Source organism: Pseudorca crassidens, chromosome 12 (genome assembly GCF_039906515.1).
Source record: "Pseudorca crassidens isolate mPseCra1 chromosome 12, mPseCra1.hap1, whole genome shotgun sequence".
Taxonomy (NCBI): domain Eukaryota; kingdom Metazoa; phylum Chordata; class Mammalia; order Artiodactyla; family Delphinidae; genus Pseudorca; species Pseudorca crassidens.
Genome location: NC_090307.1, coordinates 49,494,461 through 49,513,738, shown reverse-complemented (window position 1 = coordinate 49,513,738; position 19,278 = coordinate 49,494,461). Strand labels below are relative to the sequence as shown.

The 19,278-nt window shown below is 46.2% G+C and overlaps 1 protein-coding gene across 3 annotated transcripts in view; it reads right to left on the bottom strand.

Annotated features, from left to right (window-relative positions):
- Window positions 1–2,421: 2,421 nt before the first annotated feature.
- The window catches only part of KCTD1 (potassium channel tetramerization domain containing 1), a 182,076-nt gene continuing 165,219 nt past the window's right edge, over window positions 2,422–19,278 (bottom strand). For all 3 annotated transcript variants that reach the window (XM_067699427.1, XM_067699428.1, XM_067699424.1), the window contains exons 4-5: window positions 7,488–7,793; window positions 2,422–3,336 (exon numbers count right to left, since the gene is read on the bottom strand). In XM_067699427.1, the coding sequence (XP_067555528.1) occupies window positions 3,178–3,336; window positions 7,488–7,793 (465 nt within the window). In that variant the 3' untranslated portion in view covers window positions 2,422–3,177. The remainder of the gene's footprint in view (window positions 3,337–7,487; window positions 7,794–19,278) is intronic.

Genomic DNA, 19,278 nt, shown 5'->3' with positions numbered 1-19,278 from the left:
CATAGATTAGTTATTAATTACAAAGGGACGAACTGCTTTTACATTGGAGAAATTTGGTGACTGTCACCTCAATTGAGTGGTCAGAATTACCGCCACCAAAGAAAAACCACAACTAACATGCAATAAGATCTACAATAATAAAAACAAAAAATACAAATAAAATTATCATCACTATTACGGGCCAAACAGACCCTTGTGATGTGATACAATGAGGAAATAACATCCCTATGCAGTATTCTTGCAAAAAAAGTTAACTTGACTCTACCAAGCAGATAAATCTAGATTGTGCAACAAACTCCAGAACAACTGACTCTTACTTTTCAAATAGACCAATGTCATGGAACACAGGAAAAGAAGGAAAGAAAGAAAAAGAAAAAAAAAAAAGGGAAAATCTTTCTAAATTAGGGTCTAAAGACATTAATAATCAATGCAGCGCTGAGCCTTGATCCCATCCATCCTCTGTGGGGAAAATAAGCACAGCTATAAATATCCTTATTTGGACAACTGGTAAAGTATGGATAACCCTATATACTGGATAAACGTAGGGGAAAAAAATAAGATTGTAACTCAATTATATTTTGATTGACCAGCTCTTTCCTGAAGTACTTTGGTGTCTGGGAATCTATTCGTTGTAAGACCTAAAAACATGAACATAGGGCTTCCCTGGTGGCGCAGTGGTTGAGAGTCCGCCTGCCGATGCAGGGGACACGGGTTCGTGCCCCGGTCCGGGAGGATCCCACATGCCACGGAGTGGCTGGGCCCGTGAGCCATGGCCGCTGAGCCTGCGCGTCCAGAGCCTGTGCTCCTCAACGGGAGAGGCCACAACAGTGAGAGGCCCGTGTACAGCAAAAAGAAAAAAAAAAAAAAAAAGAACATAACATCTGACGTGTTTGCTCTGTTGAAATGGATTGGAGTTTCTGTAGAAAGAATGCACAACTGGGTTGTAGTTGTATAAATGGGCATAAGAGCTCAGAAGAGAACAAAGTACACATAATTCTGTGGAGTGTTTGATTGGGACAATACTAACTGCCCAGAGAGAGTGCTGGGTAAATGTTCACTGATGACAATAACCAACAGAAAGTCCCAAAGTGGGGCCCTTGCTTTATTGCTTTCAGGAAATTTTACCCACTGAGAATGGATTACCAGTAAAATCATAGAGCAATTTTGTTTTCCTTTCAGCAGACGCGGATGACCAGGCAGCCGGTGGGAGCAGCCCTGGCTGTCTCCATCTGATACAGTGGTGTGTATTAGTCGCCAATAAGGGGAAATTACACAACCACGTGAAAGCCTGGCTGGCAGTCATTAGAGTAATTCAGTGTTTGGGCTGCCTCTGTGTTTCAGGGGGGTGATTGGAGCCATTAACATCTTACCTGTAGTTTCAGAAGCCCCAAATATTTTTATTACTCGTGTCCTCAGGCATAGACTTTTTAATTTAAAAAAAGAAAGTTCAGGATGGAAATAGTGCATCACCACAGGAACATCTCTGCCTCAGAAACACATTATAGTTTACCTGTCAATCTTGTCATCATGCCAGGTTTATTTTGAGTGTCTGGAATGAGGAAGAGGAAGTAAGGAAGAAAGGTGGTGGCAGCACTGACAGAGGAGTCTTCAGAGTCACTAATACCCTGGAAAAGCTGAGGGCCTGATTCCAAAGTGGTAGTGACATCTCTGGTTTCTCGCCTCTTTGGCTAATAAGAAAGTCATCATTCTGGCCCTGAGATTTTCCCCTACTTCTTCCAAAACCATTAATGCCTTACTTTTTGGATTTTTTTGGACAGGTGTTATGGTAGATTCAATTTGGCTACAACTTCTTTGGCACTCTCCCCTACAGGAGGTGTGTTTTTATCCCCTGCCCCTCCTTGAATCTGGGCTGGCTCTGTATCTGCTGAACTAACAGATTCCTGCAGAAGTGCATTGAGTAGCTCCAGGCCTGGCCTTCCGGGGGACCGTGTCTTCCTTCCTTCCTCTTGGAACCTAGCTCCCACGCTGGGAGATGCCCAAACCACATGAAGAGGCCCATGGCCAGTGGGGACTGGTGCCCCGGCCACGCCCCAGATGACATCACACACAGGCCAATCCACACAAGAGGATCACAGAATCAAGAGAGAGAAGAAAATGTTGTAAGCTGCTAAGTTTGGGTGTGGTTCGCTCTGCAGCAAGAGAGAACTGAAATTTGTAAACTCACAGGAAGGAAGGTTTATCTTGCTAACCAATGCAGAATAACAAAGCACCCGACCTAACACTGAGCAGTAACAGAACTGTTCAGAAGGAGGGTCGACATCCTTATCCTTTAGTGGGTTTGGGTCTCAACAATGGCCTCAGCTTTTAGGCCTCTTTTTAATGTTTGACATAGAAAATTTTAAAATAGGAAAATTTCGTTTTAATACCGCCTCGCCCCAACACGTGTGTTTCACACAGACCTTATTTTTTAAACAGAGTTTATTGTATTTAATACATTATAAAATTTGAAAAATTGTAGGAAAGCAGCAGACTCAAACTGGAGCAACTCTAACAAGTAATAATTCTGGCCCCTTTGCAAAACTGATCGGTTTAAAAACAAAGTCATGTTCACATCTGTGAGGCGGACAAAAAAGTGTGACTTCTGTACAAACTACATTTAAAATTTCATGTCTAACGTCTTTCGAATGCAGTGTGCTCGTGAGAGTTGTTTTTGAAGTCCTGCCCAGTCCCCCGTCTAAAGAGAGACATGAAACTTCCATATGCAAAGAAATGCGATTCTAAGTGTTCTTGTTTTTTTTAAAAAGGAAAAAGAAGGACAAAGGAAAAAGAAAGAATGGATGGCTGTTGGCAATGGAAACTGTAAGGAGATGCGTCCTCACTCGTGGCTTGTTTATTGGTCAGAGGCCTTGGGAGGCCCAGGACACTTCACGGCCATCACAGCACCAACTGTAGCTACCACCTTTTTTTCTTTTTTTGCATTTCCTACCTTTTGACATATATATATATATTTATATATTTTTTACACCTTGAGGATATCACTATTCCAATTGTTCCCATATGAATACAGGTGTGGTCTCTATTGGATATAAATGTGTCTTTTATTCAATTTTAGGTCCAGGACTTGGTTTGCTGTCCCAACTGCACATAAATGTCCCTTTCTTGTTTGCATTATTTGTTGTGTATGTTTTCTCCTTTTTGCATAAGAAATATGTCCACTTAGTCCAGAGGCTCTTGCTTTATCCGGATGACAGAGGGTCCACGGGGCGTCCGCCTCAGTTCCCGCCGCAGGACGTATTCGCTGAACTGAGATGAGTCCACTCCTCCCCCACAGGAGCCCACGATTTCAAATCCTCTTTGCTGCAACCTCTCAAGGACCTGTGAGGGACCGATACAAGCAGGCAGTTAGGGGTGAGCTAGGTCCTTTGGCCACATAAACAGCTCAAAGACTGTCCCCAAGTTTGAGATCATGTGCAGCTCTGGTTCATCTTATCCAGCCCTTAAATCTGTTTCTCTGCTTTCAAACAAAACTCTGGATTACAGGGCAGGAGGGAGCGAACAAACGTTTTTAATACCTAAAATGTTCCTTCACACGCTAGCTTTACACATGCCAAGTTCATTTACTCATTACAACCACCTTGCATAATGGGTGGAGTTAGTCCATTTGACAGATGAGGAAACTGAGGCTCACTCCTAGTAAGTGATGGAATTGGGTTTCCAACTTAGGTCTCTTTGGCCTCAAATCCCATGTTTTTTGCAATGTGCAACTCCACCTTCTCTGCCGAAAGAGAGGGTTCACATTTCAAAGCTCATTGACCACTAACATATATTCGATGAGATGATAAAGACTATGGAGAGACAGTGATATTATCTGAATTTACTCCATCGGTGAATCAGCCTCAACTCATTCACTCTTGACTGGGCCATTGTTCAAATTTCCTGAAACTGAGTTAATATATTTCAGCTTGAAAGACTGATGCAATTTCAACAGCAGAAGAAATGGACTATTAAAGACAGTCGAGGTTTATCTACAGCTTTTCAAGTTTGTGGCTTTTGAAATAGTTCTATTGCCTTGAGTGTATCCAGGGAGGCAAGAATAAATGCAATGGTTGTATATGATCTGTATTAGAAAACATATCCAAAAATAAAGATGTTCTAAACTTCTCATCCAAACATAACCCATATAATCTCTGATTTTGAAATCAAATACCTAATGCCAGAAAGATCCCTGGGTTTGTCACTACTTGTCTGACACTCTTGAATGTAGGAAACATTTCCTGCAACTCTTAGATACGCAGAAATACAGGAAACTGATCTAGAGCATTCTGTTTATTTAGGAATCCAACAAATATTAGACTTGCAAATGTTCCCTGCCAGGATTCTGGATGTAATTAAATTATATCTACACCACTCTAAAGGCAAGATGACTCAATCATAACTTTAGAAAAAATGCCTGGCTCAAATTTTTAAAATTTTTGGAACAAAGTGAAATGTTACCAAATAACTCTCAAAATGTAATTACAGTGAATCCTTACTATGTCTTTTTTTGAATTATTATTTTTTGGTTGGCTACTTTTGCATGTAATATAATCTATTTTGCAAAAAAGCTAACTAGATGAGATGGGAAAGCAAGAGTATGCATTCTAAAAATTAAAACCTCAAATGGTGGCAAATTTTTAAAAAAAAAGTCCTTATGGGAACAAAATGAACACTCTTCCCTGCAGTGTCTACTTCTATACATAAATTCACAATGCATATGCACACCAGGCAGCAGAAGGACGCTATGAAGAAAACAATCTCTAAGTTCAGAATCAAGCACATTAAGATGTGCTTTGGTGGCAGGTGAGTAAAAAGGTGAACAGGGCTTCCCTGGTGGCGCAGCGGTTGAGAGTCCGCCTGCCGATGTAGGGGACGCGGGTTCGTGCCCCGGTCCGGGAAGATCCCACATGCCGCGGAGCGGCTGGGCCCGTGAGCCATGGCCGCTGAGCCTGCGCGTCCGGAGCCTGTGCTCCACAACTGGAGAGGCCACGACAGTGAGAGGCCGCAACAGTGAGAGGCCCGCGTACCTCAAGAAACAAAAACAAAAACAAAAAGGTGAACAGCTCGCTCTCAGGAGATTTCCCCAGGAATGTAGCTTGTCAGCAAGAAGCACCCCAGCCTGCTTGGCCAAACCACTGCCTTGGAAAGGATTTTTTTTACCTTGATCAGGAGAGAAATTACAAAGGTAGAGGAAGCTGAAGAATAAAGAACTTAACTCATACCGTTTGTCTTTCAGTGTTGTTAGGTCGCTAAATTGCTAATATAAGGAAGTCCCTAAGCTTCCTCCCCAGAGGGTCTAATATGCATATGATAATTATTCAATATGATCCAATGTTACCTTGAAGATGGTAAAGCTTATTCCAGTGTAATGCAGATAGCTTATGCTTCTTGACCGTTCCTTTTTAAGCCACAACTCGTTAATAGCAAAGTTCCTTAAAGTTAGTGATCATTTGGGAATATTAAAATCACTTGGGTAGCTCTCAGGACTCCTGTGCCTTATCCCAAAGCCTCTGAACGCCTAGAGGATGGTGCCTGCCCTCTAGATGGGGCAGGAGCTCGCATGGCCATGTCACATGACGAAGTTAATCCAGATGGAAATCCACATCTGATCAGACTCGAATGACTGGGAAACGTGTCAGGCTTGTGAATTTCTGATAGTTATTCAGTGGCCCTAGGGATGGGGCCCTAGAGAAGCAATGAAATGCTGTCTAGAGAGAGCTGGGGGAGGAGGGCAAAGGCTTTCAGGGCTCTAGAGGCTTTTCTAAATCGCTGAGGCCCCGCTCAGGAACTGCACAGGGCGGTCCAGGGTGCGACTCCGGGCCTGCACAGCCCAGGTGCCACCCGCTGCCTGCTGGGGTGTGTGCCTTCCTCTGGCATGCCCAGGGCTCAGTGTCTGCCAGTTTCCTGCTACTCTGCTCTCAGACAGCTGATCACAAAACTTTAAAATGATAAATAGCTGTGAAACCATCCTCAAGAGGCAGAATGGTAGAGTGGGTGCTTCTAGTCTTGGAGTTTGGGGAGAGGTTTTGTTGGCTCAATACTGAATAAAGCCATGGACCCGTTCCAACTAAAAAGACAGAGAAAAGCCCCCAAACCCTGACTCCATTGACTTCAAATCGTTTTGAATCACACAGACCTGGAGTCAAGACCCAGGTGTGCTTCCTTTTTCTCATCAGCAAGACAGGGAATTTACAGTGCTTACCTGTTAGGGTTGGTGTAAGAAGACAAGCACGGACAACGCTTGGCCCAGGGCTGGCACGCGTCAGTTACGACGGTGACCACAATCACCATCATCTAAGGCACGTGGCCCCTCACACCTTGTCAACCAAACTTCTGAATTCTGCCCTTAAGTCTTCTTCTCCCATAAACTTCTCTATCTCAGAAAATACTAATTCCATTCACCCAGTTCCTCCATCAAAAATCTTAGTCATCTTTGCTTCTGTCCCACAACCCAGAGCCATTGTCAGAAAACCTTGTCAGCTCTACATTCAAGCTATTCAGGGCAGTCCAGTGGTTAGGACTCTGCGCTCTCACTGCCAAGGGCCCGGGGTTCAATCCCTGGACAGGGAACTAAGGTCCCCCAAGCTGTGCGGTGCCTCCAAAACAAAAAACAAACAAACAAAATTACTTTGGAACTTCCCTGCCAGTCCAGTGGCTAAGACTCCGTGCTGCCACTGCAGGGGGCACGGGTTCAATCCCTGGTCGGGGAACTAAAATCCCGCATGCCGCGTAGTGCAGCCAAAAAAAAAAAAAAAAAGATATACAGAGTCGGAAACTTCTCAATTATTGCTTAGACCAGCTTTCTAACTGGTCCCCTTGCTCCCCCTGGTTTCCACCTGTTGCTGGAATATTCACTTTCAAATACGAGTTACAACGTGTCAGTCTCTTGCTCAAATGGCTTTCCATTTGACTCATACAAGCAAGGAAACCAAACCCCAAAGAAACCAAAACAAAGAATCCCAGAGCTCTTCCCACCCTCTGTGGGGCACTCCACCATCTGTCCCTGGGGGTACTCTGCACTACCCACCCCACCTTTACTCGCTTAAAGCCACGCTGGCTTTCCTGATACTCCTCAGTATGTCAAGCACGTGCTCCTACCCTGGGGGCTTCAGAACTCGCTGCTCCCCCTGCCAGGATACCCTGCCCTAGGCATCCTCTTCTCACTACCTGCCCATCATTTAGGTTGGTTATTGTTTGCACCCTCCCACCCCCATTCCCATAATATAATTCCCTCTTTTCCATGAAAAGAGGGCTCTTGTCTGTTTTCTTCCCTTCTGTATCTCCGGTGTTCATACCAGCACCTGGCACACAGTAGATGTTCAATAAATGTTTGTGGAATGACTGAATGACTGCTGTAGAGGGGTGAACAGTTTATGTCCCCCAACCATGTGAGGGTTCTCCAGCTCTCTGGAGGAAAGGTACCACATGAAGGCAAGATAACAGCATTAAGAGCAACATTCGATGCCACACAGTGTGTGACGACACTATACCTGGACTGAGTTGAGGTGACAGTAGCCATTCAGTGGAAATCTGATGACGTGTGTTGAGTCGTGATTCCAGCCTGCATTGACGGAGTTACACATCACGTCGCCGATCTCTGGAAACACTTCTTCTATCAAGGATTTGTCACCGCTGAGCGTGATCCTTTCTCCGAGGTCTGGGGCAACACGTACCACGAGGCACTCACAGGGCCTAGAAAAGCGACCGGTTTCTCTGTCCTGTTTCCATCTTTCCATCTCCAACAACATGGGCTGAAGCTGAAAATATTTTGCCTCTTCATATAACAAAGTGTAGTCCTGAAAAAAAAAAAAAAGGTATTTCACAGTGTAAAATGCAAACTTAAGGTGCCAAAAATGTCCACATATGAGAGGTGAATTTTTCACCCGTTACTTCAATAATCAAATCTGGGTGTAAATTTTTCACTTATATGACACTTTTGTACAGACTCAATTTGCATTCATTCATTCAGTGATTGTAACAGAAGCTAAGGGTATTAAGGGGCAGGTGGGACCCTTCTAAGTGCTTTCATGAAATCCCCATAATTGCCCAGTGACTTGGGAACCATGTTTTATTCCCATTTTGCAGATGAGAAAACTAGGATGTGAAAGGATTCACCAAGACTTTTCTCTTTTTGTAGAAAAATGCCTTTGGGTGTTTACAGTTTGTGTCCGTGAGAATCCGCTTTATGGCCGCTGGATGGAACGCCTACATGGGTCGAGGCGGGGGAGGCATAGCTGTGCACCATTCACCAGGAGCCTGTGCTCCTTGTCACCTTCAGTGGCAGCTCCAGAACGTCTCACAGGAGGGGGAGGGGCAGGGCCATGGTGGAGGTGGGGCTGGAAAGCGGGTGGATGGGCACCTGGAGGGCACGCATGCTGTTTTTACCTAAACTTGCGGGATGGGTGATGGTTTGGGGGAGGCTGATGGAGGATGCACTGCCCTCCACCAGCCCTCAGTGCCCCCATCACAAAGTGAGAGAGGCAAACAAAGTGAGAGAGCCTCAGGCCTGGGCTCCTGAAAGACAGATGTGCAGGAAAAGAAACTGGTCCACTTCTGAAAACGCAGTCACCCAGTCTTTGGGCGTGGTTTCTTTTTCTCTTGTCTTAAAAGAAATCTATTAAAACACACACAAGCCACTGAATGGGAGGACAAAAGAGGATGACGGGGAGGCAGCAGCTTAGGAAGAATGTTATCAAGCAGGTCAATATTATGTCTAAATGTAGCTATGGCCACAATCATCTCCGGCTGTGAGGTACGTGGACACTTGTCCAGACACGCTGGTTGAGAACATTTTAATCAACCGACACGCATTTCGCCTTCCTTCCACGGGCTGGAGCTGGCAGGCGGTGCCCCGTGCCTGCAGGAGAGCCAATGCCTGAGCCCAGGGCTCGAGGGCCGCCAGAGGCCTCGGGATGGAGCATAGGAGGGCACGACTTCAGGAGAGCTGCTTTATTTGGCACTTTGCTTTTTCTTGCAAATCAACAGCTGGAACATTATTCAAGGCTTCCACAGAAAACAGAGTTGGAGGGGCAAGAAAGTATGAGTGGGTCCCTAGCTGGATCGTCTACCTTCCATGCTGAGAAACTCGGGCCAGGTGTAAGACATGACCTGGACGCTGGTCAGCAGAAGGGGCTGCTGCTTTACTCTGTCGTCTCCCAGCAACCCCATCACTACAGGAGCCTGGCTCCCTGCAGGAGAGCAGCCCACTGCTCCCATCATCTCATTTCACCTGCTTTGCCTCCTGTCTCACAGGAGATACTGCTCGGTTTGAGGTGTTGAGAACCAAGCTGCAGTGTGGTCGCTCTGAGGGCAGAACCGAGCCCCCAGACCAGCCCAGCCTGAGGGTAGGAGGGAGGGAACTGCAGGTTCCTCCTGGTCAACCTGGGGACCCCACTACCGTGCCCTGGTCATCTTTGAAGTCCACCAACTGTGACATACTGACCTTAATATCTTACTCATCAAGATGACAGCTCTCAAGGAGATTTAAACAGTATTGAGAGTTACACAATACTACTGCTTTTTATTCTCCTGTGAGATTTAATTACAAATTTTAGCATGAAAAAGAATCTGGACTCCAGTGAAAAACATGCCATCAAGTCTTCAGATCTTAAAACTGCTCACAGCAGTCTTCTTGACCAACCTTGACCCTTGGAGTCATGGAGGAATCCTTTCTAATGTCACTGAGTAGTGATCATTCAGCCTCTGACTGAATGAATGCTTCCAGAGGTGGGAAGCTTACTATTTAACATGGCACAGTATTTACTTTGTTTGAAGCTGTGATTGTTGTAAATGTCTTTGTTAGAATGACCTGAATTTCCTGTAACTTCAACTTATTTGTTCTTAATTCTGCACTCTGGGGTTTCAGTGATCTTAATCTTTGACGTGTTAACCCTTCAGACATTTGAAGACAACTGTTATGTCTAAATAGTATTCAGGCTGAAAATACCCAATCGTTTCAGCTCCCTTTCATTTGTTATGACTTCGAAGTTCTTCAACATCTAGTATGTACAGCTGACCCTTGAACAACACGGGTTTGAACTACACGGGTCCACTTACATGTGGACTTCTTTCACTAAATAGGTACCACAGTGCGACATGATCTGCAGTTGGTTGAATCCGCAGATGTGTAACTGCAGACACAGAGGGCCGATTAAATCATATGCAGATTTTCAACTGCGAGGAGGGTTGCCCCCCCAATCCTTGCATTGTTCATGGGTCAACTGTACTTGAATTTGTCAACATGCTGCCTCAAACCCAAACCAGAATGGAACCTAACATTTCAGATGTGATCTCATGAGTGCACTGCACCACCTTTGCTTGGCTGGACACTGTAACCGCTATGAATGCAGTCTGTATTAGTTCTCTGTTGCTGCTGTAATAATTAGCACAGGTTTAGTAGCTTAAAACAATATGAACTTATTCTCCTATAGTTCTGGGAATCAGAAGTCCAAGATGAATCACTAAGGCTGTTTGTTCTGGAAGCTCTAGGGGAGAATCCATTTCCTTGCCTTTTCCAGCTTCCAGAGGCTGCTTGCACCACTTGGCGTCCGGTCCTGCATCACTCCCCGCTCTGCTACCGTTGTCACATCTCCTCCTCTTACTCTGACCCTTTCCCCTCCTTCTTTCACTTGTAAGGATCCTTTGAGTATGTTGGGTCCACCTGGATTATCCAGGATAATCCCCCCATCTCAAGATCCTTCATCTAGTCACATCTGCAAAGTCCCTTTTGCTGTGTGAGGTGACACAGTTATAGCTTTCAGGAGTTAGGACATGGACGTCTTTGGGGGGCATTACTCTGCCCACCACACGGCATGAGGTCATATTAGCGAAAGCTGGCATCCCCACAGTCCCATTGCTCTATTCACATTCTGCTTGTTCAGCTTACAGTGAAATCCCTACACCTTTTCCACAAAGCTGCTATGGAGCTAGGTCTTCCTCATTCAGCTTTTGTGAAAATTTTTAAGTCCTCCATTATTTATCCCTCTTTAAATTACATACTGTAGGTTCTGAGTTCGTTCCAAGGTACTGAGAAAATTCAAATTCTTTCACCCATGTTCTCGGTCTCCCTCTCGTTTTTGTGTCATTTTGAACTGGGTGTCCTGTTTCTATGTGTGAATCATTTCTAAAAGTACTGAGAGGACAGGGCTACATACAGGGCTTTGTTCAGGCTGACAGTCAGCTAATAAATTAAGTCTCTGGATTGTGGCTGCCACCTGGTTATACAATCTGTAATCCAGCCCATAACTGTGGCATTTGTTAGATTCTTGTTGAAATACTGTGTGTTTGGGTGGGACTCCAGGGGAAAGGCTGGAGGTCTGGGAGGGGCTCCAAGTCACCATACTGCCAGCCAGTCCCCTTAACTGTTTAGGGCTCCAGTGTACTTACCTGTCAAGCGAGTGGAACCAATCGCATTCAAGTTGCTTCCAGCCCCGCTACTGTATGAGCCTGTGTCCGTGCAAACACCCTGATCTACCAGTTTGTCTACCATAACCCCGAAGTAATGAGACTAACAGGGCCTGGGTTACAAGTCCCCCCTACGCTGACTCTGACCTTCTCCTTCTTTCCTCTGAGTTCACAAAGCAAGTGTGTAATAATCCACTCTGAAGTCCGCCATGGACTGAGCCCCTCCCTACATAATGTTGTTCACAGCTATCATTAGCCGCTCTTGGAAGAAGAGGGGAACACTGGCCTTATCAGCCCTTTGGCCCTGCTCAGGGCGGCTCAAGGACCCTGCTAGTTAGGGGTCGGTAAAGTGAAGGATTAAAAGGGCTCTCCCGAAGGTCATCCTGCACCTGGGACGTCATCTCACAGGCCTAGCCTTGAACTACCTCAAGCTGCCAGGTGTTCTTTTACTGTCTCTTGACTATCCTGGCTCCACTTCTTCCTTTACCGCCGCACCATCTGGTCTGCAGGACGGGGCCGCCGTCTGCGCTAGGGAGGGAGGGCTGGAGAAGAGCTGAGCGCGTGCGCTTGGCGTGGCCATTGGCTCCCCACTCTGACTCGCCTCCCAGCATCGTCCTCCACCAGCCCGAGCACCAGAAGGGTCACCCTGTCACCATTTTCTGCACAGCTAAGCTCACGCTGGCTGTTCTTTTCATGGTAGGCTCCTTTACATCCGTCCTTCTCTGCTTCCTAACGCTCGCCTCCCGTCTCATCCGAGAACTCCCTACAGAACAGACTCAGTCTCCACGGCCACGCTCTCCAGAAGCCTCATCCTCCTTTCCTTCCTCAGTCAGGATCATATAATTTTACTGTCTACATTTCACGTTGTTTAGGGTTTATCCTGTTTCCTTTTAGGTTTTCTGGCCTTATGCTCATCTCTTCTGGTATCTCAATCTTTTGAAGTCTTTTTCCCTGAAGACTCAGTTCCTATCTGAAGACGCCCGCCTTCCTTTCATTGGCTTTTTACAAACTCTAGACGACCCAGCCTCTTGTTCCCAAGGGACGAGGTGGAAATGGGCAGGCGTTTACGGGGCTGAAGCAGGTTTGGCCCCAGTTCTTCTTTTGAAGGAAGTGAATCCAAAGCATCCGTGTCTGCTTTCAGCAAAGCAAGTCCAGAATGTTCTAGTAGCCATTACTCTTCTCTGCTCCCACGCTGACTTTACCTTCTCTCGTTAAGACAGCATCCACCCCATCTCTTGCTTAGCCTCATATTCAGTAAAAGGTTATTCACAGACGTATTATCCTGTTTAAATAATTTAACATCCTAGAATACATATTTTTAAAATAAAAAAGAATATTTTTTTTGAGATTTGCAATAATTCTGAGAGGCAGAAAGATCAAGATCTCATTTTATAGGTGAATACATTGGGCTTCCCTGAGACCTTGGAGAGAAGTACACGGAACAGGAAAGTAAATGTGCGTGGACTCCAAAAGGCAGATGGGCCGTTTTTCCAAAGCTCATTTCTTGATTAAATATTTGAATTCAGAAGACATTTTCCATACAGGGAGGAAAGTGATAAACACAGTGTATTGGTTTCCTACTGCTGCTGTCAGAAATTACCACAAATTTGGTGGTGTAAAACAGCACAAATTTATTCTCTTGCAGTTCTGGAGGTCAGAAGTCTGAAACGGGTCTCACAGGACAAAGACGGGGTATTGGCAGAGCTGCTTCTTTTTCTGGAGGTTCATGGGGAGAATCAGGTTCCTCGTGTTTTCCACCTTCCAGGGGCTGCCCACACATTCCTTGGCTCGTGGCTAACCATCACACCACTTCCTTCCTGATATCTTCTCTGACTCTGACCCTCCAGCCTTCCTCTTTCACTTCTAAGGACTCCCGTGGTTCTATTGGGTCCACCTGGGTTATCCTGGATACTCTCCCCATCTCCAAACCCTTAAACTTCATCACATCTGCAAGGTCCCTTTTGCCACGTAAGGTGACATTCACAGGTTCTGGGGATTGGGATGTGGACACCTTTGGGGGCCATTACTCAGCCTACCACACATGGCTTCTAGTTCCACAAAACCCTTGAAAGGCTTATTTCACGCCTAATGTACTTGAAGTTTCACAGGTCCTTCCACTCAAAAGGCAACTCAGCCACTCACTCATTCATTTTAAGACCTGTTTATGTGCAGCGGCCATGCTAGGTACCATGGGCACAAAGAGGGTTTTTCTACGAGGAATGCATCCAACTCCTCCCTGGAGCTCTAGAAGCTCTTCTCCCACCCGCGCTCGGGACAGGGGGTCCTGCTCCCGGGTCTCTCTGGCCATGCTTGGCTCCCCAGAAGGCAGGGTATGTATGTATCTGGGCACCTGCAAAGAGGAGGCGCCAAGAAAACGAGGGGAAATGAAAGGATTTTATATTTTACATTCCAACAGTAGCATCCATGTAGTGATCATAAACAGAAACAGATCCTTAGAAAACTTGGCTTTAAAAACGTGTTTTTTAGGGGGAGGTGGGCCATCACAGTTTTTTCAGTGTTTGAGGTTTGGGACCTCTAAGGTTCTTAATTTCCCTGGCTCTGTAACCCTCTTTTCCTCCCTCCTTTCCTTCCTTTTTTCCTTCCTTTCAATTTTCTTTTTTTAGAGCAGTTTTGTTCACAGCAAAACTGAGCAGAAGGTAGAGAGGTTTCCCATATGCCCCCTCCCCCCACCCATGCACAGCCTCCCTGGCTACCCATAGCCTCCACCAGACCGGTCCATTTGTTACAATCTATGAACTTACACTGACACATCATAACCGAAGTCCTCACGTTAGGGTTCACTCTCGCTGTTGAACACTGTGTGGGTTTGGACAACTGTCTGATGACATGTATCCAGCATTATAATATCATACAAGGTAGTTTCACTGCCCTAAAACTCCTCTGTGCTCCGCCTGGTCTGCTCTCCCCGTCCCCAAACCCCTTCCTTTTCTTCAAAGCCCAGGAGGACTGGCCCACTCACTCCTTTTGCCCTGCTACCACTTGGTACTTCCGGCCAGGAGTCTTCTTCCCTGTTCAGCACCATCTGAACACCATCTTCCAGCCCCTCCCGACCACTCCTTTTCCTGGGCCAAGGATGCCCAGCCCTGATGGCTACTGAAGGTAACGTGAGAGGTGGCAAGGTCCCTTCTCTACCCGGCCACTGTCTCCACCCCCCACCTCTCTGACTCTCCCAGAGAAAAGCTAAAGTGTCCACAGGTGACAATGACAGGGTGCCGATGGCAGATCCATGTGCATCTGGAAGCCACACCCTGGCGCCGCAAGTCACCGGGTCACGAGGCTGCAGGAGTTAGGGCTGCTGTGCAGGTGTGGCGAGGGCCAGGGCTGGGATGCTATCTGACAGGGTGCCGAGGGCAGAGCCCAAGGCAGATCCATGAGCATCTGGAAGCCACACCCTGGCGTGTGGCCAGGGCTGGGATGCTATCTGACGCGGCGCTGGCTGCTACCTCTGGTTACTGCAGCTTGTCCTGCCTCGGAGGGAGTGTCCTGGGGAGAGGGAGAGAAGTGGGCCTCGGCAGGCGTACCAGGAGCAACAGTCCCTCAGCAGGGACGCAAACTCTAGGCGGCAGAGCTGAGACCGTGGGCGGGGCCGACATCCTGAGTGGGCACTCTCTCAGGTGCTAGGGAAGAAGAAACTTCCGGCGGGGGGGCGGGGGGGAAGGTCTCCCCAGCTCAGCACTCTGCCTCCTCTGAGAAAGTTCGTTCCTCAGGAATGAGTACCTAGAAGACATGTCTGTGTTGCCGCAGCTGATTGGCTAAAGCACCAGCATCGGAGCCAAGTGGAGCCAATCAGATGGTCTCTCTGTGGAACCAAAAAAGGGGAGAGAGACCCTGGCATTGCTGGGGCAGAGCCAGGTTAAGGGCAGCAGTCTAGAAGCCCACAGACTCCCACAACCAAGGTCCTCAGAGCTGCCCTGGTGTTTCCACCCCTGAGAGAATGTTCCCACTAATTGTGTGAGATAAACGAGAATCCTTCCCATAAATCCTTCCTTCCTCTTTTCCTTAAGCTAGGACATTTTGCAATGTCTGGAGACATTGTTGGTTCTATAACTGGGAGGGGTTGGGTGCTACTGGCAGGTAGTGGGTAGAGGCCAGGCATGCTACTCAACATCCGACAATGCATGGGACAGCCCTACCACAACCATCATGTGGCTCAAAACGTTAATACTGTGAGCCGAGAAACTCTGAGCGAGACAGGAATCATTTTTGTTGCAACTACAGGAACACAGAACGTACCCTGATTGAATGGTCACTCCTAGTATCATTAGTGGTGACTCACACACATGTGTTTGCTAATGTGACGTACTATGAAGTACCCAACGTCACTGGGGATGTATTCTCACCAAAATAGTTAACTTAACCCTATCAAGTCTTTAGATACAAGTTGCAGTTTACAGGAAATGAGAGGTTAGCGTAATGAGCTCACATGCCAAAGCAACCAGACAAATCCAGATGGTGGGACATTGTGTAGGGCAAGTGGCCTGCTCTCTTCAGCAAGTCAGCATCATATAAAAAGGGACTATGCTAGATAATAAAAGGAAGGGACATAAAATAACTAGGTTCATCGAGGTCTCAGATCAGACACCAGCTTGGAAAAACCACACAGAAGGGACTTTCCTGGTGGCGCAGTGGTTAAGAATCTGCCTGCCAATGCAGGGCACAGGGGTTCAACCCCTGGTCCGGGAAGAACCCCCATGCCGCAGAGCAACTAAGCCCGTGCACCGCAACTACTGAGCCTGTGCTCTACAGCCTGTGAGCCGCAACTACTGAGCCTGCATGTCACAACTACTGGAGTCCGCACGCCTAGAGCCTGTGCTCAACAAGAGAAGCCACCACAATGAGAAGCCTGCGCACTGCAATGAAGAGTAGCCCCCACTCACCACTAGAGAAAGCCTGCGCGCAGCAACAAACACCCAATGCAGCCAAAAATAAAATAAAAAATAAAGAATCCCTGGATCAAAAAAAAAAAAACACATAGAAAGGACATTCTGGGGGTCAACCAGGGAAATCTGAATATGGTTGCAGTATTAGAGGAAATAAAATTTTATTAAAATGGAAAGGTAGAGATATTGTCTGAAATAAGCATAGCAAAAAGACCCAGAAGCCTATGCACTAAAGTTTTAACATCGGCAATCTCTGAGTGGTGGGAATATACTGTTGAAACTTTTCTTTTTGCTTGTCTATTTTTCCAGGTTTCCTACAATGTACATATACTTCTTCTGAAATATTAAAAGGTTATTAGAAATAACTAATAGACTTTTGAACTTAAGCCAGGGAGAGGTAAGCTGGAGGCTGTCTGCTAGCAAATTTTTCTTTATCTAAGAAGGGGAGACATCTATCCAGAGACCACAAAAGATGTTAGCAACATGCAGGCACTTACCAAAGGGGTTCAGAATAGAAGCCTAGAAAGGGGTAATTTTTTGGTTCCCCATCAAAAAAGGAACCAAAGCTCTGGACTCCTGATGTGCTGGGAACTCCAACTGTGTGCATGCGTCTGTATATGGGTGTGTGCACCCACACATGCCCATGCATGCCTGGGAGTGAGCAGAAAATAGAGCAACAGTGAACAAATCAGTATAATTAGGGGTGAGGGGAAATGAAGGGAAGTTTTATTATTATCCATAATAAAACACGGCAGAGAAGTTCTACAATCACTTATCTAGAGAACAGATTCCAACGCCTTTCAGTGGGAGCAGCGCACAAGCAGCTGCCACTTAAGTGGTGTTCTGAAGCATGAAATTATCTAAATTGTTAAATGGGTATCTAGCTCAGACAGCACATTTGCAGAACGAGATTTTCAGGGTCGTAGGATGCTGTGATTTCAAGATTTCACGCATTTGCTCAACCCAGCATTAAATAGCTGGAGAGGGGAGCAGGTCATCAAGGAATGCTCTCCCTGCAAACCCAGTAAGAAAGATTCTCTCCACAAGCCAAATGCCGTGTCCCTTTTCCAAGGTCAGGAGATAAACTCTGCCAAGGAAGAAAGCACTATAGTGCTGCTCAGGGACGGGCAGACAGAGCCCATCTGTGTGCGCCCACGTTTGTGATTCGCACGGACTGCGGTGGATGCACCTCCATCATCACCTGTTCTTTGGCTGCTCTGCCAGGTTCCAGACTCCCTGTAATTTACAGCCTGTCTGTCACCCAGAGGTTCTGTGGGAAACATTGCAGGGCCCTGGGATACGTGAGTATCATGTGACATGCTTTTTGTCTTTTTCCCCAAGTGTGGGCTACAGTTAAAACCTTAGGCAGTTAAAGGGTGTGTTCTGTGCTTAGAGTTGATGAACAGCAGGTCTTTCAGAGCTCTGGAATCCCAAGGGAGCACCAAAGGTACAGAGAAGCACCCATCCCAATCCTAGCCAGGGGTAGGGGGCTGGGGGTGGTGACTGGGTGAGTCCTCAAGGGATTGTCCTCTGGAATGGGCCACAGCTTATCTCCCATGCAGTTTTTCTCTCCCCAGCATCTAACCTGAATATTCTTGGAGGAAAAATAATGCCTGCCACATTTAAATGTGTTTAAAACACCTAGCTCTGTTTCTGGAACATACTGCAACTAAAAACAAATGGCTATTATCATTTTCTGACTGTAATTCCCCATAAATTGTTTTATATTCCCTGGAGTCTGCATCTCTTTTTTTTTCTTTCTTCTTTTTTTTTTTGCGGTACGCGGGCCTGTCACTGTTGTGGCCTCTCCCGTTGCGGAGCACAGGATCCGGACGCATAGGCTCAGTGGCCATGGCTCACGGGCCCAGCCGCTCCGCGGCATGTGGGATCTTCCCGGACCAGGTCATGAACCCGTGTCCCCTACATCAGCAGGCAGACTCTCAACCACTGCACCACCAGGGAAGCCCTGCATCTCTTTTAATCATAGAAATTATAAGTTAATATATTACCCTGACAAGTAGCTTAGGATGATGATATTACATACATACATGTTTTATAATTTCCATTTAGTCCTATATGATTTTAAATGGAAGTGTAGTGCCTACTTATAGTTAGCTTCTGGTCTCCTATGATTCTTTTGACCTTTTTCGGCTGTGTTTAAATTAATTAATACTAAGTAATTATTACGTGTCCAGCACACAATGTCCTCTAGAAAAATCTAAAAATGATCCTGTTTGTGAGACTCTTACAAAGTAGTTAAAGGGTCAGGATATACATACAAAATATCCAAAGTTCAAATATAAGGAAGTATATGACCAGGTATGAATGAGAATCTGGTTTGAATGTGAGACTCACTTCATTCATTTACTCATCCATCCGTGTATTCATTCACTTACGCCACAGATATTTACATGTTACTATGTGCAGGGCTGAGCCAGTGTGACAGACACTGCTGGCTAGCTTCCCCAATAGCTGTGCCCAACCCCTTAGCCTTTGCCCATTTCTCTCACTGTAGAGGTTGAAAAAAAAAAATTCACTTTTTCAGCCTCTTTTGCAGCTAGGGGAGGCTCAGTTCTAGCCAATGAGATATAAAGAGAACCTGGGAATCTTCTGACAAGGACAAAGTCTTGTGAGTTATAAGCCTTCTGTCCCCTTTTCCTGCCTTGAATGAGGATGTGATGCCTGGAGCTGTGGCAGTCACCTTAAGACCCTGAGGTGACAAGCCTGAGGCCAGAACGTCAACACTGAGGATGACAAAACAAAAAGAGAGAGTCCTGTCCTTGATACCATCACTGAGCAGATACCACTGCCAACAGCCATGGACCTCTGATTTCTTACGTGAGAAAAATAAATTTCCATTAGTTTAAGGTGCTGTTGATTGGCTATTTCAACACTTGTAGCTGAAAGCATTTGCTAACATACAGCTGGGTACATAGCGCTAAACAACAGAGACAAATAATTACAAATACACTGTGTG